The 27,491-nt window shown below is 45.6% G+C and overlaps 1 protein-coding gene across 1 annotated transcript; it reads left to right on the top strand.

Moving 5' to 3' along the window:
- Nucleotides 1-466: 466 nt before the first annotated feature.
- Nucleotides 467-26,945, top strand: LOC120841683. The gene is made up of 3 exons (XM_040212632.1): nucleotides 467-483; nucleotides 598-715; nucleotides 25,980-26,945. The coding sequence occupies exons 1-3, from the start codon at nucleotides 467-469 to the stop codon at nucleotides 26,766-26,768; spliced, it is 924 nt and encodes a 307-aa protein (XP_040068566.1). The 3' UTR covers nucleotides 26,769-26,945.
- Nucleotides 26,946-27,491: the final 546 nt, after the last annotated feature.

The following is a 27,491-nucleotide window of genomic DNA, read 5'->3' as shown; positions in this document are numbered from 1 at the left end:
TCCAAGTCGTCGTCACGTTGGTAGAGGTTTTGCCGAGGTCTTGAGGTTTTGATGGCCTGCGAACCATTTAGTGTAGAGAAGCGGCCCAGGTGGGGTTTAAAGAATTGGTCTCCACTACGCATCGTCGTGAATCTTAGTCCTTCTTCAACCACTCTCAGGAGCATACAGTTTCGCAGTTCTCTTCAAGTTCCATATCAGTTCGATCGATGGAACCAAGTTTCATGGTGCTATGGAGGTTTGGAGTCGGCAAAAGCTTGCAGGTATACATCGCTTGCATTGACGTCGTATCGACCGGAATCGCTCCGTACCGTGCTCCAGTGTCCGAACCTGCTGCAGCATGTATTTCGTACCTCGGCATGCCTTGCTGAGACGACAAATTCAATGATGCGAAATGTATGCCGCCGAAGATACGGGCACAGGAGCATGGTGAGGAGCAATGGTGGCTGGTACGGTGCCATATGACATCATGTGCAAAACATACAGGTATGTGGTAGCAAAGTCCAGTGGGGTGTTAGCCGGTTTTGGTCGAACATGAAAATGGACGGGGAAGGCACCTTACATGTGCAATCAGTTCGGTTTTAGTCGCTTGATCGGCAGGTCGGCCCCCAAGCTTCAATACCATCATGTGAAGGAATTGCAAGAACCCAACCTCTCTTGCAAAATTAACGACTGGTTCAACGATATTCTGTCGCTAAAGTTGTACAACCCCTTACCCGTACCTTGCCTTTGTTGATATTAAACATGTGCTACATGTAATATCGCCACTCCATCCTCTGTGCTTATATGTGTAAATGATTATAATTGATCTAGCTTTATTCTTATCTTTTGCAAATGGCCACAAGAGCTTAGAGCTATTTTTGCATAGTCTACGTAGTTTTATTAACGCCTACAGTTTTCCATGATGCTGCCTTAAACCCCTTGTGTTTTGCTTTCTGCGTCAGGAAAGGTGCACACTCCACTACAATTGTGTCTCTAGAGTGCATGATGCCATTGGGAATAGTTCGTAATTTGTGTAGCTACCTGAACACTATGTCTACGTTTTCTTCATACGACTCGTGCCATTTTATACGACGCTACCGAGCTGGAATCCTTGAACGTTGGTTTTTTTTTTTTCCTTGCGTCAAATTGTTCGTGTTTTCGATATGCCTTTTGCGATAAAACTTTAGGTCGTCGATCCCCGTATCCACTAACGTGGCACTTCCTACGCTGCATCTTTGTTCCTTCTAGTTATAAAAAAGATCACGCAGAGTGACAATAAATCGTTTACTATGTGATTAAAGTAAATGTTTGCGCTTGCGAATTACGGTGAAGGCGCAGTACGAGCGAACAGAAAAGCCAAAATTTCATGGGGGCTGCCATTTTGTAAACGAAAACAACAATACGTAAACAAAAATAGTGATTACTTCAAACGTCATACATGGGAGGGCGATTTAACGTAATAAAATATCTCATCTAAAAAGCATGCTTTCCTTTTCTTATTTAAGAAAGGTTTATAATTATTATCCTTCAAATACTTTTGCATACTCACAATTGTTTGATATAAAATATATTTAAAAAATAGCCCCACCACCACGTGTTTCAATTACCTCAGGCTTATTCTAGAGTGGGCACACTGTGTATTATAAACTCTGTTTCAGAACGCACTATGGCACGGTGAAGACGGCTATTACTTTACAAAAGCGGCCGAGAAAACATGTTGCTTTCAAGCTGAGGCAAGGCGTTCTTTTTGAACCGCTGTGACGAGCAACGAGCTTAGAGTCTTTGAGTGTTCGAGTGAGTAACGAGTAACGAAGGGTACTTAGTGTTACTCAGTAACTCAGTAACGCGTATAGGTCTGGCTAGGCACGCACTCACCGAGGACATTAGTGACCCCTGTCACTAGCCATATCACGAGGGCGGTTCCGACAGAACCCGCGTTTCGGAAGACGATGCTGGGCACCACGAATATGGTGGTACCTGAAATGTGCAAAAAGAAGAAAGGCCCGGATGAATAAAACTTGTATAATTTGATTGATGTTAATTGTTTCTTTTCTTTAAAGCAATGTATGCTTGTCATTTATTATACGTTATTTTTTGGCGCGCTGCTGGTATCGTTTTGCTGATGTTCGGACGTCCTTTTCTCGGTCGTTGACGTGACGACTCTGACATTCGGGTAAAATAACTCGGTCAATTGATCTCCTCACGTTCTAAAGTGCCGTTCGCTTGTTACCCTCTCTCCTCCTCTGGTGGGTGTTGCTCAAATCACCGTCGTGCAGCACGCCCGGTTGAAGCTCTCTCGTCACCACATTCTGACATTCCCAGCCGATCACCGCCAGCTCTCCCGCAAAACTCACACACATCATATTTTTCAATGCTCCCGAACGCGCCTCATTTCCCTATTTGACAGCTATGTAAAGTCCCATGACCACTGCTTTATGACATCGCCCTTTTCGTGCTGATCAGACGTAGCTCATTAAAATGCAATGAAGCTTGCAGGCAGTGGCGTCGGAACAGGGGCGGGGATGGGGGGGAAAGGGGGGGGGGGGGAGGGTAGTCGATATTTACTTATTTCAAAAAGTTCAATGTCAGCAAGAATACTTAATGACAAGTACCTAGCGTTTTTAACCAGAACTAACACTAAATTTACGAGTTCAAAAACGATAATTGAACGGCACTCTCGAGTCGACAACTACCAATATTATTTCTTTTCACGAAGTGCATCCGATTGTAACTCACTACCTGTGCACATTGTTAATTATGATAATGTTTTTTTTTTATTTCTAAACCAACTCTTATCATTTGTGTAACTTGATAAATATTTGCACTATCACTGTTGCTGCTTTGCTCGAAGTGATGTTTTTGTTTTTCCTTTTGTACATACAACGTCCTTTTGAAATGTAATATTCCGAACGTGCTGTTGACGAATGTTTGTATTTGAAACCATGGTAAAGTGTGATTACACTCTCAGTAAAGCTCTTTTTTTGAAGTGCTCTTGTATGCGACTCCTATTATATTCCTCGTAAGAAATAATGGTCTTGGTAAATAATAAATAAAATAATATTACCAAGGATGGGCGAAAAATCGCTGTCGCCCCCAAGCCCCACCACTTTCACACCCCATCTCACGAATAGTTTTGACGCTTCTGCTTGCAGAAAACTTGAAAAGTATATTCCTGGAATCTTTACGAGGGTTGTCAATCTGGTTAATTTAAGCCACAGCACACAGGGGATTATTATTTCAGGAAAGTGTTAAAGGTACAAATATACAAACATGCAGATATACTCACACAAATATACAAGCAATATTGAATTCATTATAATGCAAATAAATGAAAGGATGCAAGCGAGCTGGACAAGAATGACGAAAATAATCTCTGGAAAAGGGGAACAAGGGGGACAAAGGACAATTACAAATCTCCAAACACAGCTAGGCGAAGCGTGTTTGCTGTGCTTGGAGATTTGTGTGTGTCCTTTGTCCCCCTTGTTCCCCTTCTCCAGGGATTCTTTTCGGAAGTATTTTACTGTTCTGTTCTTTAAACCAACTATAAGGAAAGCAAATCATAACAAAGTAAAGAAATCATTAGCCACTTTTGTTTAACAACGACAACGACAAAAGCAACGGCAACGACAACGACAAACAGAACAGGAACAACAACAATTCACTTGAAAGCCTTGGAAGCATATTACTTGGCAGCCCATTCCATTCTTCAACCGTGCTTGGCAAAAACCAGCATTTGGAAGCACCAGTACTAGAGTTGAATGTACCATTTCTAGAAATCGCCGGTTCACGAGATTCTAGTACGAAAATACGTGAACACGTGCACAAGCCAGCGCGGGCACTCCCTCGACCAAGGAAGCTCTATATCAAAACAAAGACGCGTCTTCCCTCTCCTTCCTAATTCGTGCGTTGTTTAATCTGTGGAATTCTCGAACCCCGTTTTCCGCCAAGAGGCGTCAGTTATTTTTAAGAGTGTTGATTCTCGCATTTGGCAAGCTTGATCTGACCTTTGTGAAACAAAATAGGGGGGGATACAGCAACCTAATCGATACATGTGTTGCATGATTATATTTGTACCAGTCAAGTACGAGGTGTGGTCAATAAGTTTTGCCTCCTAGACTGTAACTTTTTTTTTGTTGTTTTGTGATGGAATTAAACGATGTTACATCCACATGAAAGTTTGGAATTTCCTGTTTCCTCAGGAGCGCATAACTTTTCAATAAATTTTCAGAGACTAGTGTACCGGCACTTCCTTTACCGGTGCACTATAGTCTTTGCATGCCATCGTAGAAGAATGAGTGCGGCTGTTGACGAAACCAATCCCGTGCTGGAGAAGCTGCAGTTCCAAGATGTTTTTCCTCCCCCCCCCCCCCCCCCGGACCTCGCGCCATCAGAGTTCTTGCTGTTTTTCAAGACAAAGAAACATCTGAAGAAACACGGTTTTCGTCCGACGACAAGCTTACGGATGCAGTGCGCCGTTAGTGTCGTCAACAGCCGCCTTCGTTCTTCTACGAAGTTACGCAGACACTAACGCATCGATAGCGGAATTGCATCGCTGCAGGTGGACACTATATTGAAAAGTTATGTGCTCCCAAAAAAGAAGAGATTGCAAAATTTCATTTGAATTAGAACATTTTTCAGTTCCAGCATTGAATAAAAAGGTACAACTTAAGATTCAAAATTTTGTGACCAGCCCTGGCATGTTGGGATGCCCATGGTACTTTCCGGAATAACTTTAAAGCAGATCTTTCTGACTCACTTACCAATAGAACATCCAATCAGAATCGTAGTTGTTCTAAGGAGTCCCAATTCCCTTTTGAGGCTCCTGCCCTGATTGGTCGAGCCGGGGCTCGTTTTGACGTCATTCAACGTTTCGCCGTTTGCCACCAGGTTTTGAGCTTCAATGCTCGTGCTGCCACTTTCGGTATCTCGCTCGTTGCGTCGAAATGTGTCTCGAAGTGCCATGCCACCTTCTGCGAACGAAAGTATGTAATAACGTCTTACATAGAATGATATTCCAATGCGATAGCATTCTTTACATACATCACCCGGTTTTCGCGATAGGCTATCTGGCTTCGAATGCGGCGTTCGTACGCGCGGCACCCACGCATACGCAGGACGTACGCATACGCATACGCAGGCCCCACGCGTATGCGGATGTCTTCCTCGAGGTCGTCCTGAACGTGATCCTCTAGGACGTCGTCTTTGATGTCCCTTAGACGTCCTTCTTGAGGTCGTCCTTGAGACCGCCCTAGAGGTCGTACTAGAGGTCGTTCTAGACGTCGTTTTCGACGTCGTCCTTAAGGTCGGCCTAGAGGTCGTTTTAGACGTCGACTTTTACGCCGTCCTCTAGGACGGCGTAAAAGTCGGTACATGGTCAATGATGGTGGTGAAAGAACTTGATTATTAAACGATTAAAGAGAGACAGAGAAGCCACACACACGCGAAGCTGGAATGATGGCGGGGAAACAGTTTGAACATTAAGCGATTATATAGAGACAGAAGATTAAATCATATGGACAGAGACGAAGGGATTACTCAATTTCGAAGTGGCGCGCTGCAGTCGCGCTGACGTAGTCACAGTGAGCTGCGTCACGAGGCTTATGACGAATGCTATCGCAATTCATAGACAACCAACATCAGTGGTTTCTCCAGTCAATTTTATTCATTGCTATCCAGCTGATTTTAGTGATTCGGAAAAATAATTGAGGCACAATAAGGACCCACTCGTATCTTCTAATACCGGGTGCTTGCAAAGAAAGAAAAACTGTGCTTTTCGGTACACGTAAATGAACTTCTCATCACAGAAAGTTGAACTTTCGTGGGAATGTGACCCTAGCGATGGTGTTAGAAGGCGAAAGTTTAAAAACATCAAACGGTATTTTCCAGACTATAGTCCACGGACTATACATGTTTAAAAGTTGAAAATTTACCCGATGCGGACTATATACAAGTGAGGACTATACTAAAATTTGTTTTTTTCTAGATCGTTTACTGCGACAATACGTGAAGGATTTTATAAATAACTATAGTTATGTTGATTTATGCAAGATAGAAGCTTCTTTGTGAGCAATGATACAGCGAGTCAAGATGTACTGTGTATGATCATTTTTACATTTGGACTGGGCCCTACCCTACTGAAGAAAATTATAGTAATCCATATAAGAACTAATGTGAAATATCCAAGAAAACTGATGGGCGACATATGTAACTGACATGAACTATCCAAAAACATATGCGAAATGTGAAACTGATTTGAAATACCCAAAAAGCGATATGCAACCTATAAAAACTGATATGCCAACTGATATGAAATTGCGTCCAATAAACATATCAGAAGCATATTCATACAATTTTGTCCAGGATACGACGTGCCGCTCAGGCAAGCCAACACGTGGCTTGGAGCGGCAGTGGAGCGGCTTGATTTATTGACTTTCAAATAATTACGGCATGAGCGTTTACTTTTTACTAAGAGATTTATCCCCTGAGCCGTTCCAAATACTCTCAGAAGTATGACATTACTGGAAATAAATCAACATGTTGAGAATATTAGTTATTGCTTAGGTGGTCACCGAGAACATCCGTACCTTCAAAACGACCAGAATAAAAGGTGGAAACGCGGAGCTGAGTAGTTATTGGGGGTGCTGTTGTATTCATGTTTGTCGTACTGTGTATCTGTATTGCTCAATATATATATCCAGCTGATGCTAGGGGTGTGCGTAATGTATCTACCTGGTGGCGTGAACAAATAATATTATTTTTGTAGCACATGAATTGAGCGGTACCCAGCGCCAGCTAGCCTAGCTGAAACTGATATGCGACATATGAAACTGATAAGACATAATAAGTTCTGATATGAAAAAAGGTATCCAATAAACATGAGAAATAAATTTATATAAATTTTCAATAGGGTTAGGCTTAGGTCAACGTCGGCTCATAAAGATCTCGTGGCCTTTTTTTTTATTCTTGGCCTTTTTTTTATCTTTTGACTCAGGTAACGTCATGTTCTCAAATTTTTGCGTTCTATCACCACCGCTAGCATGACATTGTGACAGAGTTTCAGGTTTCTGCGATGCGTACTATTCTTTACGCAGGCCAAAAAACACTATTTTTTTCTCTCGCAGAACATAAAATGACTGCCTACTCACCCGCTGATAAAGTATAATAAATATAATCCATGGAAAGCAAAGATTAAACAAATTGAAGCAATAAAACGACCACTCTGATCATGATTGTTGATGCTTGGAGCTTGGAAACAGCTGTTACCAGACACCTGATTTGTTTCAAAAATACGCAGCACGTTTTGGGAATCAAGCGATCACAAAGCAGGTGGTTGGCAAAAGCGTTGAAAAGTTTTATTCCACCGTTTGTTATGAAGGCCCATCTGGTCGGTGTTGCAGTTTTGAAACGCAATCAGCTCAACTCAACACCACGCTGCAAAAGACGCTTTGGGGTGCCCTTCCGGCGCCTACTCTATTTTTCAGTAAAAATATGAATTACATGAAAGAAAGAAGCGGGCAAAAACACTTCGTACCGTGTTGCGTAAATCCCGAATATATATCGGCGATCTCACTTTCCTCGGATTAGGGCCATCTGCTTTGTCAGCGAATGAAGAACATGTAAAAAAAATAAAGAGTGGAAAGTACTCCCCATGTAAAGTTTTGTAATCCCAGTCACGGGTTGATGCCGTACCGTCGTAATTTTTGGCGCTTCGAAGGCACTAGCACTTTGCAAAGTCACATTTCCAGCGACGCCGCGCCGCACACGAACAAAGGTAAACAATCAAGATGGCGGAGTGTTCCCCGTGTTGTCCCCGCCGTCAGCGCGGTGTGACAGGGGTTGTCGGACAACACGGTTGCCGGGTGGCAGCAAGATGTTGCCCGACTGTTGTTGTTGCCGCGATGTGACAGGGTCGCCGGCGACACGATTTCCTGGTGTTGCCGGATAGAGTTGTCCAACTGTTGCCTCAGTGTGACAGGGCTTTTACAGAGCGGACCCGACGACCCGTTAGCTCTTTAGAAACGATCGTGCAAGGTACAGATTCATTACTTAAAAGAATAAAAATCATAGGCCTAGCCGAGTCAAAATAAGGAAAAAGGAAGAAAGAAAGAAAGAAAGTTAGCTGCGAACCGTTAAAATATAGAATAGATTTGTGAATCATGTAGCGTTTATTACACCAAACAAAGAAACAAAAAAGCTGAGAAGAATAATAAAATTGGCTTTTAATTTCTCCCCTTATATTTTCCGGAACACAGAACACACTGCGCATTTAAACTCGCACTTCAATATTAGTGTTCGGCGGATGCCATATCTTATTATACCTCTGCGCTAAATTACATCTCAATTTGTCGAGCATTTAATTTATGAGGGCTCCATTTACAGTGACAACGTGAAGACCTATAACTGATTGCCGGAGGAGAAGCGGCTCTTTATTAAGGCCACTTCTCGTTTACTTACGCTTCGGCCATCTTGTTTTCCCCATAAAGCGCTATAGGTATAACGTACACATACGTCTATGCACTGCTATAGTATAGTGTTCTGAATACCATTTTACATCTGATAAAAGTCCGACCGCAGAGGCAAGGCCAACACATTGTTTACAAACAAAATCCGCTTTGCCCACGCCAGGTGTCGGCACTGCGCGTGCACAGAAAACAAAGCCGGGAGGAGGGAAGCGTACGCGCATGCGCAGTACCGACAGCAGCGCCACCGCAGTTGCGTGACGTCAGTGAGTTGGGTTGGTCTATACTAATCGAAGGAGCCAATAAAGCAGTGCCGAAAGTGCATCGCGTCACGGCGCACGTCGTCTTTGTGCGCTTGCGATGCGGAGCGCAAATTTGTCTGCTTCTTTTGCAGGGGGTTGTAATGACGTCAGAACGCCAAGGAGCTCTGATTGACTCTGATTGAAGGATAGTGGGTAGACCTCAAAGCAAGCTGCCGAGAGGTCTGCCCACTATACTTCAATCAGAACCAATTAGAGTCATTCAGAGCTCGGCGTCTTTCTGACGTTCACACTCACGCAGAGTGAATGCGCTGCTACCTGCGCTTTTGTCTCTGCGTGATTGGTTTAGCCGTTGATGAAAAAATGAACGCACAAATACGGCGAGCACCATGACGGTGCACTTTTTGGCGGATGCTTGTAGCATCGGGTGTGGTCGGGTTTAGAGCGAAGCGGAGCGTTGTTGCGAATAATCGCAGACAGCCCGCCGACGAGCGGGTGTTTTGTGTCTAAAAAACAACCTTGCACTTGTACGCAGGTTTAAACAGTGCAAGCTGAGCCTATATAGCTCTATATCTAGGGTTGTTCGTTTTTGCGTAAAACTCGAGTTTTACACCCCGAACATGTCTCAGGAAAATCGGGTTAACCCGATTTCTTCCCGAATTCCAAACCCAAATAGGCAACCTATTTATTTTTGTGTTGCACAAAACTTGCGGTGCACATACTATGCTACCCCACCTCGGGACAACAGTGACCTATAGTTCATTTCGCAAGCTGCGTGCAGCACTGTAGACGCTACACGACTCTCAACCAACCGCCCAACGAGCGCGCCTACCCACCGTGACATTTTCCGTAAGACCGCAGAGGAAAAGCGACAATAGGCGTTCATGAAAAAACGGTTAAAGTGCAGGCGAGCTGGTGGATATTTACCATGATAGAACTTAACCCGAGACTGGGGTAGAAACAGAAACTTAAAAGTAGAAAGGACAGAGACAAGTGAAGAAGAGAACGTGAAACAGAAACTTAAAAGTAGAAAGGACAGAGACAAGTGAAGAAGAGAACGTCTGAGACGTTCTCTTCTTCACTTGTCTCTGTCCTTTCTACTTTTAAGTTTCTGTTTCTACCCCAGTCTCGGGTTAAGTTCCATCATGGTAAATAGGCGTTCGGGCCTCGGAGGGAAATTTCCGTCCCCTGGCTGTGTAGGTGGAACCGCTTCGGCACGCCACGTAGCCTAGGCCCTGTTAGACGTCGACGCCCAGCCTGGTCTCTCGGGGAGCATGGCCATCTCTCAGGCGTCCAACCTTTCTCACGAACAGCGCCCGACCCAGTCAGTCGCGTAAACAGATCGGTAAAACTTCCCGATGTTAACCCTATCTATATCCCACTGCAGCCGCAAAATGCAATAATAATACGACGGGGCCTCGTCGCAGTGTCAACGAAGCTGCGCCTCCTTGTAACGGGTCCAGAAGACTAAGAAGACGATATACGCTACCAGCCCTCAGAATGCTGGCGGTATATTGTAAGACAAATAAGACGAGGTGAAAAAAAAAAAAATACAGCGACAGCAGCAAATGAAACCATCTTAATGTAGACCGAGATGAAAAGGAAACCTCAATTTCTGGTGCAGAAAATGTTGTGAACTGTAGAAAAGGTGTTCGTACAGCCCTTGACCGATAACTTGCCAACAAATCAGTCATACATCATGTGCAGATGTAAGTCACAAAAGAGGGACCAATATAAGTCTGCACCTACCTTGTCTTCTTTTCCTTCGTATACCATAGACACGGACCTACGCCTTGTGATCCAGTCAACCTCGGCACGACAAATTTGTACTCTCGAGCCTGGATACAAGAGTGCGGCAATTTCAACTTGAGCTGACTTGACAATGTACCTTTTGTAGAAACATTGGTTCGAGAGTAAATGATTCTAGTACCTTCTCTCTCTTCCTTCTGGCCGAGCAGAGAGGGAAGATGGTTTCTTTGTGTTGACTTCGGGGCAGAAGAATACGCATGATGGGGACAAAGGCAAGTTTGGGGGAGCAGTATCTAGGTCACAGTGGCTCAACTGGCGAACGGGATGTGGCTGACGTTTTGGGTGTAGAACGGGTGGGAGAGGCCTTTGGTGCGCGTTGTTTGCTAGCCACTTAGTCTCGAACGAGGTCGCGTGTCTAGGTGGCAGCACGTATTCGCCAAAAGGTCTATTGAACTGTGCATTCCTCGCAAGCTGTGTAACCGCGTTTTCGTTTTATCTGTTTGTTTTAATTCACCTGAAACTGCCTTTGTTATATTCAATGCCGCCTGCTTAGACCCAGAATGGTTGTGTGTGCTAAATGTTTTAGTTGAAAAACAAAAAAAAAAAGAACCAACAGCTGCAGTTTTTGTGGGCTTGATATCCTGCCTACTTCTGCATCAACAGAACTGCTGGCTGTTATACGTACCAGCAAACATCGGCGCCTGTACATAGAGAGTTCGCGTACCGCTCAAAGTGTATTTAGTAGCGGTATTCAACCCCGTGAAATCGTAAAACGTTGCTGGGATCCTAAAATAAAAGTATAACAGAATAATAGACTCTTGCAGAAAGCCCGGCAAGAGTATCTCTCGGCGTGGTAACCATGGCAACACCGAGGCGGTCAGCCGCTGCGTGCCATGGTAAAGGAAAGCATGGTCGCTGCCTCGCTGCGGGCCAATCGGGCTTTAGGCGCTTCATCTGTTGTTTTAGGGACAGTTTGTGGCCTCCAGAGCACCCGTGGCGATGACAACACACTGCTGTGTCTCGGTCTGCACGCTGTACGGATGCACTGAAAAATCCCGGCAGTGCGTATATATGTGTACAGGGATGGGCAAAATACATGCAAATATGGATCGAAATACAAATACAAAATACTTTGTCAAAAATGTATTTAATTACAAATTTAATTACATTTGCAAAAAAGCATTTAAGTACAAGATACAAATACAGCCAAATGTATTTGGTCTCCTCCAAATACTTTTCCAAATACGTTCCTCAAACATTGCGTCAGCGACTTCAGGGCACCGGCAACGGGTTTCTGGCCATCTCATTTTAATTTTGCACCGCACACTCGAGAGTTAGTGCGCGAGGCTCTAGTAACGTAATAAAAATATAATCACAAAAAAAATGTAATCAGCTTAGACGTAATAGGTGAAAAAAGTAAAGAGCTTCAAGCAGATTTTTTTGTCGATTACACTTTGATATAGAGTTATAGACCAACAAAGAACTGAGACAACGAAGACGCGCAGCACTAGCTAGAAATTTTGTTATTGTCGCAACTCGCATCAGTTACGAAAATCTGGACGACCTGCGTATTTAGAATGTTCCAGGCAAAAGTATGGATGGAAATCAGGCTGGAAAGCATCACAAGTTGTCACAGGCACTTGTTTAGCCAGTCTGCCTGTGAACGTCGATTTCGTCACTATTCTTGCCTTGGACTAGCACCGTAATCGCAAAGTCACTAAACGCTTGTGCTTGATTGAGAAACACGGCATTCAGTGCAGAACGTAGTTTTCTTCCTGCTCTGGACAGTGACAATAAATTTGAGGGATGTATTTTAACCCACAAAATTGTATTTAATTACAATTGTATTTGAAATACCCACATTTTCGTATATAAATACACAGGTCAAATACATTACCTAATTTGTAATTAAATACAAAACCAAAATACACAAAGTATTTTAAAATACGTATTTCAAATACTTGTAATTGAAATACTGCCCATCCCTCGTTATGTATATCGACATATAAAACCGTTCGCTGCCGCGGGCGTTTGGCTAACCTCACGAATTTGCCTAAATAAGGAAAATATATGGGTTCTGCATTCTACTGCTTGTAGTTTCCTTTGCTGCCGTCGTCAGACAGATACCGCTACCGTGGCTAAACGACCAGAGGAATTCGCGTATCAGTCATGCGAACGTTTTTTGCTCTTCAACAAACTACGCAAGCCATGCACACAAACAAAAAAAATTAAAAAAAATTTTTCGTTAAATATGGCGGGTAAATTTTTCCGCAAAATTTGTTGGAAAAATATTCCCGCTAAATTTAGCGCAAACAAATTCCTCGCAAAATTTAGCGGTAAAATTGCCCCGCTTTGATTAGCAGAAACATTTGACCCCTAAATTTGACAAAAAAAAATTCCCCGGTATATCTAGCGAAAAAAATTCCCCGCTAAATTTGACGAAACAATTTCCCCGTTAAATCTTGCGGCAAAATTCCATCGCTAAATGTGATGGTAAATTTACCCGCTAAATTTGGCGGCAAAATATTCCTGCTAGATTCGTCAAGAATATTTTCCCGCTAAATTCGGTGGGATAATGTTTCCGCTAAAGTTAGCGGGAAAAAAATCCCCGCTAAATTTAGCGAAACAAATTCCCACTACATTTACCAGAAACATTTTCCCACTATATTTAGCGAAAACATTTCTCCGCTAAATTTAGTCATCGTGGGACATCACGAAGGTAACGCCACACGTGACGTCACGTGTGACGTTATTAACATCCCATAATGAGACGCGTGGTTACGCCGACGGCGAAGGCGTCGGCGTCGCCTCTGAAGCCGGAAACGGGAGCGAGCTGCGCTCTAAACGATAACTGCGCCCCGCGGACACGTTTTTCGAAAATCTTTTTAGAGCGCAGCTCTTGGGCGCCTGTTTCCGGCTTGAGCGCCGTCAAGATCGGCGTCGCCGTCAGCGTAATCGTGCGTTTCATTGTGGGACGTGTCCCATGATGACGTCACACGTGACGTCACGAGGGTCACGAGTGACTTCATGAGAAAGGAGAAAATTTTTTCCGCTAAATTAGCGGAAATATTTTGCCGCTATAGTTAGGAGAAATAATTCCCCGCTAAATTTAGCGAAAAATTTCCCCGCTAAATTTAGCGAGAAAATATCCCTGCTAAACATCGAGGAAAAAATTCTCCGCTAAATTTAGGGGAAAATTGCGCCACTAAAATTAGCGAGAAAATTTTCCCGCTGAATTTAAGCGAAAATTTTCCCGCTAAATTTAGCAGAACATTTTTCCCGCAAAATTTAGCCGAAGAACTTCGCCGCTAAATTTAACGGAGAAAATTCCCCACTAAATTTAGCGGAAAATGTCGCCTCTAATATGAGGGTAAAAAATTCCCTACTAAATTTAGCAGAAAAATTTTCCCGCTAAAATTCGGTGAAAATTTTTCGCGCTAAATTTAGGGGAAGTAATTCGCCACTAAGTTTAGCGAAAAATTTTTTCCGGTAAATATAGCGGGGAATATTTTTCACTGAATTTAGCAGGAAATGTAGCGAAAAGTTTACGCTAAATGGAAGAGGAGCAGGAGAAAAGGAGTGGAGAGGAGAATATGCATATCCTCCCCTCCTTTTCCTCAAGAGCTGCGCTTTAATTTGGCATTACAGGCATTTGGCATTTTTATGTTACTGAAGCATCGATTAATACCATGTTACTTCATGCTACCATGCAGTACTGGGACCGCTCCGCTTTAAAGGGATTGTCCGGTCAAAACCGGAAGTACTTAAGTTTTTGCACTCGTTACGTCGAGGAAGCCTTCATGTAGACAAACAACATTTTTATTTTGATGTATGATCTCCGGTTGTTAACTAAACCTTTCATGAACGTAGGTACGAAACTGCACCCCGAATTTCGCCAGTGTCAATGGCTGACATCCGTAGCTGCGTCGTGACGTCACAGAACGCAAAGGTTTGTCGGATGGTCGGGATAACAAGCGTTGGTCGATGGATGTCTTGTATTTTGTTTCAAAATATAAGTCCCCTAGGCCAGTGGTTCAGAAATGGGGGTCCGCGAAGGCCTTTTCGGGTTCTAGGGGTCCGCGAAGCCCTGCCTGATCAGTCAAGCCCGAGTATAAAAACTTTTTTTTTTTTTTTTTCAGGTCAAAATGTTTCAGTTTTCGGGCGAGTTTTTTTTTTCGTGTGAACGTCAGTGAACCTCACACTAGCCCTTAGTTATATCCATTTATTAAATTGATTATTATATTTAACCTGTACCTTTTCTCTCCTCACACCACGAACGGGATTCTCCATCATCTCCGCCGATCTACAAGGGGTCCGCGAAACACTGTCCTTAGACTGTACCCTACCGAAATAAGGTTCTTTTATTGCAGTTCCTAAGCGTGTGCAAAAAAGTCACGCCTTTTAACAGAATATTACTCGAAAAGAGCCATAAGCTTCGAGTAAAACGTATGCCGTTTCGCGCAAACACAACTGCGACGACCACCGATCGAATCAGGAGCGCTTGCAAAGCAAAGAATGCAGATTTCGCCTCTGAAGCGGCAACTAGGTACACTGGGTGCACATATCGGCGGATCCACTGGATTGGTAATGAGGCTGCAGGTCTTTCCCTCAGAGGCGATAACCGCGGGTCGAAGGCAACCGGCGAATTGTTCAAATGCATGTCGTCACTTGACTTGGACGAGATTGGTGAATCGTAGCCACACTCTATTTGCACATGCGGGTCAAACAGAATTTGGCTGCACGCGTGCTGAATACGACTTCTGGTATCGTTTCCAGGTGGTCTAGCTGTTGGTTTCGGTTTCGCTGCATAATCAAATTGATTGATCTGATTTGGGCCAGGAGTGGATGGACGTAATTGAATATCGTTGGCACAGCATCACACCTCAGCTTACGAGCCTTCTGTCCGTTTAGAGCTCAGCTCGGAGCTCTCTTCTGTGAGATGACTGCTGCATAAGCGGGATCTCGATCTTGACGGGAACTCAGTCCCTACGCACGGCGACGATCCATTTTGCTCGTCACTGTACGTCTCGCGGAAAAGTGTGGAACGTCATGTCTTGGCTCGCATGTGCTGCCCGGAAATTGTGGCACCCAACCGAGCAAAAAAAAAAACTCACCCAACCACGAAACAAGTCGAGCACAACAACAAAAACGAAGCACGCCGAGGCGTTCACTTGCAGGTAAACGACGAGACAGAAATGCTCGCGTTGTGTTGTCTGACGTGAGAGCTCCAATGTTGCCAACGAAAACAGCGTTTACGCTAGAGTGCGATTGGGGCAGTATAAATTCAATTACTCGTGCAGAGATGTATATAAAATTCAGATATTGCATGTACGATGCGTCTCGATGCAATAACAATGATATTCAATAGTTTTCTCGAATACAAAATTTGACCGGACAATCCCTTTAAGTTTCCCTTGAGGGCATCCTTGTCACGGTTTTCAAAGGGGTCTATTGAAACTTACTCGGTATTCGGCACACCTCCGTATAGGGCTACTCGACACTCTGCGACTGCGCAGACTGCTGAGTGGAGTTGCAGTCGTGCCTGTGGCGCTAGCTCTCGATAAGCGTGTCCTTTACCTTAGGTAAAATCGCCTTCTGCGCGCTGCTATCTTTGTCTGCTGGGCTGCAGAACGCCCTCTGATCATGCCCTGTTCGTCTGCTGTGAGGCATCTTAGACAATGCGCATGCGTCCGCAGCTTAGTGACTCGGCAGTTTTCGCCAGGGGGATAAGCGATGAAAACGTCTATAGGAAGCACCTGGTTAAAAGGAAACGACGAACTACTTTCTTTTTTTCTTTTGCACAGAAAAGGAGCTAAGCTTTCTGATTTCTTTTGCTCAACAAAAAGCCTGCGGACTGAATTCGTTACGTCATCTCCTTTGATCGAATCCCTAGGCACAGTTTGGAAACGAGAGCCGCTTCGGTATTTGGCTGGAATTCGAGTTGAATTGCTTCTTACTGATCTGAACACGAGCAAAAGCTGAACCCTGACGCAGCGTCCTGCTACATCAGCCGACTGCTGCATCGGAAACACCAAAAAATGCTGAATGTTGTTGTCCCCATGAGTTTATTTCTCAACTTATCCGCTGGGGGCGCCACGGTCGGATCTCCTCCCTGGAGCGCCCAGATTTAAGGGAAGGAGCAACTGGAACCGCGGGTAGCGTTTACAATTTAAGGGCGTACTTGCGACAATTGGTCGCAAATACTCATACGCTGCGCTGTCGCGTAGAGGGGAGGAAAGAGGGCGGAACGGCGGAAACGCATACAGACGATTGATGCCTTTGCCACCTTTTCGTATTGCAAACGCGGCCCATATTACCCATGTGAGCCAATCAAACAGTTGGAAACATTCTGTAATCTTTGATAAAGCGCTGTTGGCGGCACAACTTAAAAAAAAAAGAGAAATACTAGATATGCTATTGAAAACCAAATGCGTCATGGTTCTTCCCAGCCCATAAAGCGTTCCGATATCCGGATTACTTGTTCAGCGTTGTCGTGCTTTATTAAATAATTCTCTACATCCGCGTGCACCGGAAAGAACGACCTGTGAAGTTTCTTCGAAATTATCGTGCTCAAAGTACAAGTGGGCAACAGAGAGCATGAGCAAACACATTATATATGAAAGTCCACCGCAAAGAATTCAACCCGAGACTATAGGCAGGAGGTAGATATCCCCGTTTCAACGAACTTGCAAGAATAACCAGGTCACGTTTGACCAGGATGTAAGATAGACAGGTCGGGCAACGGCCCATAGAAACCTACCGCAGCGCCGTGACCGGATTTGTGTACTCGTCTGCTTGCGGGTACCCCCGATTTGCGACAGATGGCGCTGCAGTGAGAAGAAATAAGTTTGAATTGAATTTGCATAGAGCTCTATGGGAGAGTGCGCAAAATAAACCGAGAGCACGACAGTCCTCCATTGAAAATCCACGAGAAGCCCTATCCGTCAGTTTAGCCGGTCGCCACCGGTCGCCCACCCGGAGTGAGAGTTCCCGGTGCTCCACATAGATGGCGCAACAGAAAAAGAGAAATGTGAGGGGGACACAATCCTGTCGCTCATTTGGCTCTCGTTTCCCCACCTGTCTTACACCCTGCGTTTGACTCTGTTCGCATGACAGCACCGAAATTCCGCCATGTTTTTGCACACTTGGGGCGGTAACAAACTTGCCGCCCCTTGGCGTCATCAGTATAACAAAGGCATGAAACCGTGAAGCCATACCGTCGTTCGACACATCGCGAGAGCTGACCGCCTCTCGGCATTTTACTGCACTACATTGCTAAATGGACTTTTTCCGAGAAGCGTTCTGAGGCCGCGCGAGCGCCCGATGCCAAGCGGCGGAAGTCGGAACGAAAAATCGAGGAAATTTGGAAGGAGGCTGTATATCAGCGAGTAGAACACGTAACTGCAGCATACATATAATTGTGTTACACAAAAAAAGAACGTCGACGGAAAGGATAACACGACGTTTGGGTGGACGCCACGGATGCTCCTCTTTAAAGGGGCACTGACACATCAAAATCATATTTTTTTTTATTATCCGAAACGATTGAAAACGATGCCGGGACATTACCCTCAAAATTTGAGATTTGGGAATTCAGTATTCGTGAAGTAAAAAAACAATTTCCAAATGCCGAATTCGAAGTTCCCGCGCGATCGGCGCCGGTGCCTTGACGTCAAAAATTGAGGAGACCTGAGAGTCCACTTTCCTGTCACCACTCCCTGCTGTTGCCATGGCGACCCAAAGCGAGGAGGATAGGAGCGAACGCCGGCTAGCGCCGGCGTTGCGGCGGACCGGTTTTGAGCGGTGTCGCCTGTTTTCCGTTGGAGGATACAAATCCAGGAGACGGCACCACAACGAACTCCCGATTTTTGGTATTTCAAAAAGAAGGGCCGTAGTGCGTTCGCAATTGCGTTAAAAAACATGTTTTAAGATTGCCGTAATTAAATGTTATAGAGATGTCGCCTACAAAGCTTCTAAATTTCCTGATTTTTGACGTCACCGATCAAAAGAAGCGAGGAGGCGAAAGGCGGGAAAATCAAACGCCAAAAATAAAAAGGCGCGCGCGCGCGCGGGAAAATTTTTTTTCGCGATGCGGTTTTTTTTGCGTGTCTATGACTACAACTTGCATCGTTTTAGACAATAAAAATAAATACGACCTTTGGGGTGTCAGTGCCCCTTTAAACTCGCGTGGGCAGGCGCCGCTGCTCAGAGAGCGAAGAAACTGGTAGCGTAGCGCCCATTATCGATTGGTAGCGCAGGTAGGTCACTTCCTCGATTTTTAGCTCGTGCAGCCACCGCCTGGTGCCGTCGGTATGTGGAAAAGGTCCATTGAAACAACATGGTGAAGTGGAAAAGGTCCATTGAAACAACATGGGGGGGGGGGGGGGAGGGGTCGCGGCGCACTACCGCCCCGGGTGCCCCTGATCCTCGCGACGCCACTGCTCCGCTATACCGGTTTTATTTTTTATCCGAGCCAAACACCTGCGTATGCCGCCGGACGTTAAGTATAGTACATCAAATTAAACTAGATTCCTGAAAAAGTATCGTTCGGCGTTGTAAACTTTATTTTTCGGGGCGTACGTGTTCAGATTCTCAATATCCTGAATGTGTTTTGCTCGCCGCATTGTTTTTTCTCTCGTTTTTGGCGGTAAAACACGTCAGCCTTCCTTGCCATGCTGGGATCAAATACGCCAGCGTCGGCAGTCATTTACGAAGGATTTATCAACGCAAACATTTTCCCTCACTATTCATTCTTTTGATGCCACAGTTCGTCGGAATCTCAATGACTTGACTGCATAGTGAAAACGGCAAAAAAAAAGAGACATAAAACGGTGTCGGTTAGTAAATGGAACTTCAACGGCGGGGCTCGCCAGCGTGGAGAGCAAAGCGCAGATTCCAGAAAGTTACTGAACTTCCATGTAAATACTGGCCAGCAAAGACAGCAAAAACACGATTCCGGCCAGTCACTGTAACCTCTGCTAAACTGGCCAGTGAGTAAGACGAGACGCCGACGCCGGACGGGGCCGGTAGCTCACGGGCGCTCATGGCCGGGCGGCGCCATCCTGTTACAAGACCGGCCGGCGTAGTCCCGATAACGACCGACGCAGTGTGCTACCTGGGTACATGTATTTTGCTCAGGAAAAACTGCTTGCTTTGTGTTTTTCAGTCTGTCTCCATATTTTTTCATTTGAAAACATGCTCTTTTTTAGACTTAATCACCATTCTGCTACAAGATGATTGCATTTGTTCATGTATACTCGTCAGTGCACCACTTTTTCTCTTGTTTTGTTTGCGGTTCACTGGGTATCTGTACAATAAACCTAATAAGAGTCCAGATAAGTCATGTCCTGCATCTAATTTGTCTGTTGCCCATAAACATATATATTTACTGCTCTGCATTTCGGCAATACGCTTTTTCGCTAGAATACAGAACACACAAGACCGGTAAGGTTACAGCACAGAACACGAAACTGACAACTTCGGAACAATGTCGACATAGCGTATTGATGCATGAGCATTAGAAGCCCCATTTCGGAGAGAAACCCGCGTGGTCGACATCGTCGGCGTAGTGTTCTGCGCACTGGGATGAACGATGTAATAAAAAAAAAAAAGACTTACAAAAAAGTTATTTTTTGCATGATTTCTGTAGAACATATTTTGAGGCGCACATCCACAGGCTCCCCATAGGCCTCACACATATCCCGTGTAGCAACACAGAGCGCTCCCCTAGCGTGTGGCGTCCCTACCGCAGCCAGCACAATGTCGTACTTGTCCTATGGGATGCTAGGCTCTATCCCCACAGGCTGCAGGGTACCTACATCAACCCACAGAATTTCCTATATGTCCCATAAATGCCAGGGTTTTATCCCCACAGACTCAGTGGGTTACCTAGAAAAAAAACCACAGGCTTTGTGGGTTACCCAAAGGAGCCTCCACAGACTGTGTGGGTTACCCAAAGAAGCCTTTAATTGCTGTGTGGGTTACCCAAAGGACGCCACAGAGTAACCCACACAGTAAGCCACAGGCCTGACCCCACAGAGATTTTAGGACACCCATACAACCCCATGGGTGCCCCATAGAGACCTCTAGGACCCCACACAAATATTTTGTGTGTGCTCTGTGGGCATTTGGACCAGGGGCGGCACTTTGGTACTGTAGATGTCCTGATGCCCTGGTAATATTTAGCTAGTACTCCCCCGCTGCCGACAGCGTGATCCCGAGGTATCGGTAGTGGACTTGCACAGGGATTGCTGTACTCTGCAGGGTTAGCGATCCAAGGCTACTTACCCTACCAGAAAAAGCGTAGTCGGAGTTGGTTTACTTCTGTTTCACAGGCGACCAGCAATCGCCTAATGTCCTCCACAATGTCAGCCATCAGCACGAGATCATCAGCTTAGGCAAGTCCACGTAGTCGCCATGACACTACACCGCCGTGTTGACGGTGCACCAGGGAACAACTCGTGCAAGTGTCTTGAAGTGCCTTTTCCACGCTAGACGCACACCTCATGTATACCGTTTGCGGCAGGGGACAACCCTGCCAATCTCTTTCCAACTTCAACCTGGCTTGATTTCACGTCATTGAACGAAGCTGCAACAAGATTGCCGTCATATAATCGTTGGACTAAACTCACCTATGCTCCAGGTATGTTCAGCTGCCGTAGCCAGTAGAGCAGTTTGGGATGAGGGACCCAGTGATAGGCTTTGGAAATATAAAAAAAAAAAAAAACTGCATACTCGTGCAATCTCAATATATCAGGTCAACGTAACGAGATTGTCGTCCAGCCGACGGCCAAATTGAACGTCGTTCCGCAGCTCCGTAAGCATGGCGGCTCCCTCAGTCCATTGTGTGATGCGCCAGTTCATGATGGTCGCGAACTCTCTCTAGGCAACTGCTGTGAAGGTAAGTGTAGTCACGCAGCAGCTACTTATTGACTCCATTCTTTGGCATAAACGAAACTCGACGATGCTTCCAGCCACTGCCGTGCGTTGGGGCCTCTAACTTTCAACACTTTGGCCGATATTCCATCCAGTTCCTTTGAAGTGCTGCCCTTCAACCGCGCCGGTGCGCGGTCCACCTGCACTCGTCGCACTGCTGTTTGGCTTTTATTAGTTGATGTAGTGAGTGAACTATCATTTGACATGTGGACTCCCGGTTGACATGTTATCCGGTTTATTTCCCTGTTTTGCCGAGCCAAACCGGGTGTAGAGGTGCTCTCCCAAGAGTTTGCTCACATTGTGTGCCTCCTTCCTGTCTCTTCCGTCTAGAGTACCGATATGGCCCCACAACTTATCTCTAGCCTTTTTTCTGCATTTACTAATATCAGCCATCTCCTTGCAATTATGCGCTTGTTTTTACTCCTTAAAAATATCTTGGGTCTTCACCTTGAGCGCCTAGTACTCCTCTCGCAGTTGCAGGGTTTCTGGTATTTTTTCAAGCGTCCTTAGCGCGTGGCGATGTTCGCAATTGGCATCCTGCCTACGTTAAATGTCTCTCTGGATTTCAGCGTCCCACCACAGGACAAGTCGCTTTTTTACTCAAGTGCCTCGCAATACCCAACGTGTGGAAATAGCCTACTTGAACTCAGTGAGATATTCTGCAGATGTGAAGGCAATTATATTGGTATAGCTTTTTTCAAAGTCCCTACATACAGCCTCAATATCGCATTAACGCACCTAAAACGATATTTTTTCATGTGGGCAGCTACGGCTTCGAAGTGAAGTATAATCATGTTCTGGTCACTGCCCCACCACTCCAGTCTCCATCTTCATCAACAAGGAGTTTTTTGAAGTCGCTTTCTGCTCGTAGCACCATCTATCGTTTTCATTTCAATACTGTACAGCCTCTCGATCCCGCCCGACACACTTCCCCTTCTAGCCACTATGGCAGAAGTAATCCTACTAAGGACATTATAGTGGGCATTTGACGAATCGCGAAAGACCGACCTTAGCGACACCTATGATCGCGGATGTTGCCAGTAGCCTCTAGCCTATCCTTAAATTGTCTTCCCTCTATGATCTTGAATTGATCATGCAGGGCTGACGGTGCTTTTATGCTTTGTCTTTGGTTGGTTGACCCCTTATCATCAGTGTCAGTGTCACTATCACAAAGGTATTATATAGGCTGATAGTGCTCTCCGCTCTGCATTCCCGCTTCTCAGTAGAACCTGCAAGAATAAGCTGACTTTCACCTGGAAGAGAGTGCAACTTGTGCCCTTTAGGGCGGTCGCTGAAAAGTCTGCCCGCTTCGAAATTCGATCCCGGGGCGTCTCCAAGACTAGTGGAGCGGTCATCACACGCTAAGGCGGCGCGAGTTGCGCTCCTTACTAGAGAAAACCAACTTATTAGTGTCCAAATCCTCTCCACCCTGGGAACTTCCCCTAAAATCGTTATATAAAATCATAAACATTTAAGACATCGCCAATATATAAAAGTATCTCAATTTATTGCTCAAAATATTTCTCCTCTCTCCCCTCCGCTCCAAAATGGCATCAGAGAGCCAATAAAAGTCGCTAGTAGAAGGGAGATGAAGCGCGTCGGTCAGTCACAACGCCACGTGAGTGCACGTGAGGTCGTCATTGACTGGCGTCTTCGCTCAAAAATGGCGGAGTGCAGCCAGGATGAAAGAAGCTGAGAGGAGGAGAATGGAATTACATTTATGTTTACAGTGGGCTTTAATTCCTAGCTACTTTCGCCCTTCTGCCCTTACCCGCCGACTCACTTCTGCTGAGTGAGAGGAGATGTTGCGTGTTTGAGACACCAGCCAGCAAGATGTCATATGGCGGTGGAAGCATCGTACTCGCAGTGATTTACACCCTAACCTGCCAGCGGACCGTACATTTTGCGTGGCCGTTTGTGCACAACGTATTATTTCGTGGTGACGTACCAACTGTGTATTGATACAACAAGCATGTTGCATCCAGCGGCCTGTCAGCTCATCAGTGAAAGTAGTACAGGAGTGCAAGGTGGTGTTGTTACCCCGCATAAAAATTACGCTCCACACTGCGGGCTTGAACAGCGGGACCGTTCTCCCCCACCCGATTATTAAGCCTTTGCTTGTAGCCCACATTAAACATGATGCATCTTTGGTTTCGGAAACAACGGCTTTTGTCTCGTTTACTTTTATCGGTACTTGGAAGCTTTCTTTTATATATATACATCTATATCGGTTATAAGTATCTTTTTTTTTTGTCTGAGGAATTTTGTGTTTGTGTTCTGGGTTTTTTGCAGAAGCCCGGATAAACGTCGGCTGTTTCCTACACCAAATAAGAACACGGTAAAAAATAATCTAGAAACAAATACCCACAATTTGAAAATAAACAAAACCCGAATACTTATATCTGCAAGTGAATAGGCTACGCCAGCTAGTGAATGAAATCTGTTCATGATTCGAAAATGGATACACTCTAAAGTATACTTCACTCATGGTTAATATTGTTTTCTTTCCCTAGTACTGCCTGAGACAAAAGTGTGGTAATCATACTAATCCTCTTCACAAAAGACGATAATCGCCCATATTGCTAATCTGCGGACACAACAACACTGGGCTGACGACAACAACAACTGGAGCAGGAGAAACAATTGTAGCTGCAAAAAAAATTGGTTGTTATCGCATATGTTCGTGGCAATATTAATAAATAATATCACTCAACATATGCTGACCGACGTTCCCAATTATTGTAGAATTTATTTTTAAATGGATTTTATTTTTCTTGTATGTTGGATGACACAAAAGGTCCAGATATATTTTTATAGCTGAGTGGTAATTCAATTCCAGTTTCACCTCACATCGACATGAAAACAGTATTCAAAGCGTTTACTTTCAAAAACATTTTTTTTTGTCTTGTATAATGCATCTGTCTCTGCACTCTCAAGAGAAAACAAAATTACATGGAGTGTATCCACAGCTGATCTGTATGGTGCCATTCTAGTTGCATATTTCAGTTAAGATGTCAAGTACCGCTACCTCCGCCCATATTGCTTTTACCGCGAGAGCAAACCCGGAACTGAAAATCGCAAGCAGTCTCACCCCATGAACACCGAGCTGTACACGTTTCTTTTTTTTTTTTTTTTTTTTTGTTACTCATTTTTTTTTTTGACTAAATGGTACAAGCGCACCGAACCTCTTTACACAAAACAAGGTCTCAATGCTCCACGCTAACGACATGACGGCGTCGCAACGAGGATACAAGGATGTGCCTTTCAGATGCTTTCAGCCGCTTTAACAGTATTAGGAACACGATTAGAAACTTATTCCTAAGTTCCCGTTTTCATAATCTCGTCCAAGAGAATGCCGCAAAGTTTCTTTTAGAGCGCATGCTAGTGACGCAAAACTATCAATAAATCGACTATCGATACTATCGATAGTTTTTCTAAAACTATCGATACCCGAAGGAAAAATCCATCAATGTAACCCTGTTTGGCAGTCAATGTTTTCTAGTGGACCGCTGACTGTGCCTGACTGTACGTCAAGCATGTCTGATTGGCCAACAAGTTACTCTGACCGACAGTCAAACTCCAGTCAGATCCCGCTTGTCGGCTTTCTGATGGTTTCCTGGTGGCAGTCGGCCGCCGCGAAATGCCATCAGGATGTCTTGGTGGTGATTCTGACTGTACATCGATTGTCTCTGACTGTACGTCAGAAAGCTTTGGCGTGCAGACAGACGTACGGTCAAAGGACGTAAAGTTCGTTCGGATACCACTATTTCGTCAAATCTATGAATACGAAAAGTAATCTACGCACGAGAACGTGAGCCCATAAAACCGCTGACGTTAGAGATATGACACGCAACCGTCCGACAACCTTGATCACAAGCCCGGTGAAGCGCCGAACACGACACTTCGCACTTCGCTTCGCCCATAGAGCCTTCGCCGAGCTTTCATGAACGATCGCTTTCGACTCGTTTTGTTTGCCCGCTTGCTCCAACCTGTCGATCCTGCCCGGGCTCTACAATGTCCTATGTTTTAGTAGAATTTCTACTCGACAAGACCCAGCCTGTTGTGAGTTCCGACGATGTAAGGGACTTTAGCGGTGTAGTTGAAGACGACAGGGTGTACCAGGTCTACTGGGCCGGTGATGCGCGAACAAAAGGATCGTTCTACGACGCGAAAGTACTCTACATGGCAGGTGAGTAGAACTGAAGTAGGGCGAGTGATGTACGAGTGCTTTGCATAACATGCTGACGGCTTAACTGCATTTGCAGCCAAAGCATTTCGTATAAAACGAATAATCAAGTCGAGTTTCTCTAACGGTGGCGTAGCATAGCGGCAGGATTCAGTGCCCGGCAGTCGAAGAGTGCGGACGCGCGATGGCTCGCTCTGATAGCGAGGTGATAACGGCCGACACCGGCCGCGGTGACAGGCATTTTTGCATCCCTGCCGACTACCGGATCGTGCTGCCGACGTTGCCGGTTGGAGACAAAGGAAAAAATCAAGTCTACCTGCACTGCGATGTGAACGCCAGGCCTATAAGGATCGTCGACTTCAAGGAGCCCTTGGAAAAAGCGGACCTTCGAAAGGATGCACTCTCCGGAAGGCACTGGAAGAGTACGGCACAGTTCACGAGGTGACCAAAGAGAAGTGGCGAGTGGAAGGCTTTGAAGACATCGAGTCGACCACCAGGATCGCTAAACTGACACTCAAGGAAGGCAAGACGCCGGAGAACCTACCTCATCAGCTAAGGCTTCAGGGGGGCACGATACTCGTTGTCGTACCCGGGCGGGCGCCGTTATGCCTGCGGTGCCGAAGGCAAGGACATATACGACGCGATTGCCGTGTACCTCAGTGCGGGCATTGCCGTGGCTTCGGACATGTGGCCCAAGACTGTGCACGCACGTACGCGAGTGCTGTAGTCAGCCGAGCGAGTGACGAGGGATGCGACCTCATCATGGATGAAGCGGAAGCAGAGGAGGCCGCAAGATCGTCGACGCCATTTGAAAGGGCACAGCAAGACAAGGCGACAGTCGAGGGTCAAGACAACAAGAGAGCGGAGGCGACAGTCCGAGACGAAAAGCGCACGGTGACGGCTCCTGAAGCCAACGAAAACGGGGGGCAGGCGACAACGCCTGGAAAACCTTCACCGGATGAATTGGCGGTGACGGCGATGGGGAGCACCGGCACCGAGTCGGCAGCCATCGAGTGTGAGCCAGCCATGGAACTGGATCCCTCAAAGGTGAAACGGCGACTGGCCGACGAGTCTCCGAAAAACGGCGCACCGGTACAGCAGTGGTCTGAGGGGGAGTTTCAGCTGATAGGTAAAAAAGGTCGCTACGTCAGCAAACTGCGGTCCTCGTCGCTGACCCGCGACGGGGGTCTGTCGCAGTGAGTAGTGACCCTGGTATAATATGACGCAAAGGGTAACCGCCGGAAGCTGGGTCTGACACTATAAAAAACGGCACAACTAGCGTCTGGTCTGCGCATAGGGACCCTTAACGTTAGGGGACTTGCGGCACGCCGCCGACAGTGCCAGCTGAGTCGCCTTCTCTTAGAGAAGGACCTAGACGTTTTGGCGGTCCAGGAGACGAAGGTTGAAAGTGAGAGCCAGACCGAGTTCCTGGTAAAACCGTTTACGTCGAGGTATAATGTCTGCGTCAGCCATGCTGTAGGTAGATCTGGAGGATGTTGTCTGTTCTTGAGGAGAGCTGCTGGGCTCATCGAAGAGAACGTAGTATCGTGTGAATCGGGAAGGCTTGTTCTCTGCGATTTTGTTTTCCTAAATCAAAAGTGGAGGGTTATGTGCATTTATGCGCCAAATGTGGAGAGTGAGCGACGCGCCTTTTTTGAATATATCGGCAGATTTGTAATTAGTGACCGATTTACGATACTGCTGGGAGACTTTAATTGTGTTTGTATGCCAGAAGACCGGACAAATCAAAGACAAAATAGTGATAGGTCTAGCGAAGTTTTAAATCAGTTGATTCAAGATGAGGGGCTCGAAGACCTGGCACCCTGCATAACACCGGGACATCGGGTCCTTTACACGCACCACCAAGGCAGAGGTCATGCCAGGCTTGACAGGGTATATGTTTCAGCAGATTTAGTACCCCAA

Source organism: Ixodes scapularis, unplaced genomic scaffold (genome assembly GCF_016920785.2).
Source record: "Ixodes scapularis isolate PalLabHiFi unplaced genomic scaffold, ASM1692078v2 PGA_scaffold4__175_contigs__length_147842914, whole genome shotgun sequence".
NCBI classification, from domain to species: domain Eukaryota; kingdom Metazoa; phylum Arthropoda; class Arachnida; order Ixodida; family Ixodidae; genus Ixodes; species Ixodes scapularis.
The sequence above is the reverse complement of the archived record's forward strand: the minus strand, read 5'-3'. Positions and strand labels throughout refer to the sequence as shown.

What these genes read in the sequence shown, in the direction of transcription:
- LOC120841683 (XM_040212632.1), top strand. An exon ending in AGTTGTACAACCCCTTACCC is followed by an intron (nt 716 to 25,979) that starts GTACCTTGCCTT and finishes ACTCTCCGGAAG; the next exon opens with GCACTGGAAGAGTACGGCAC.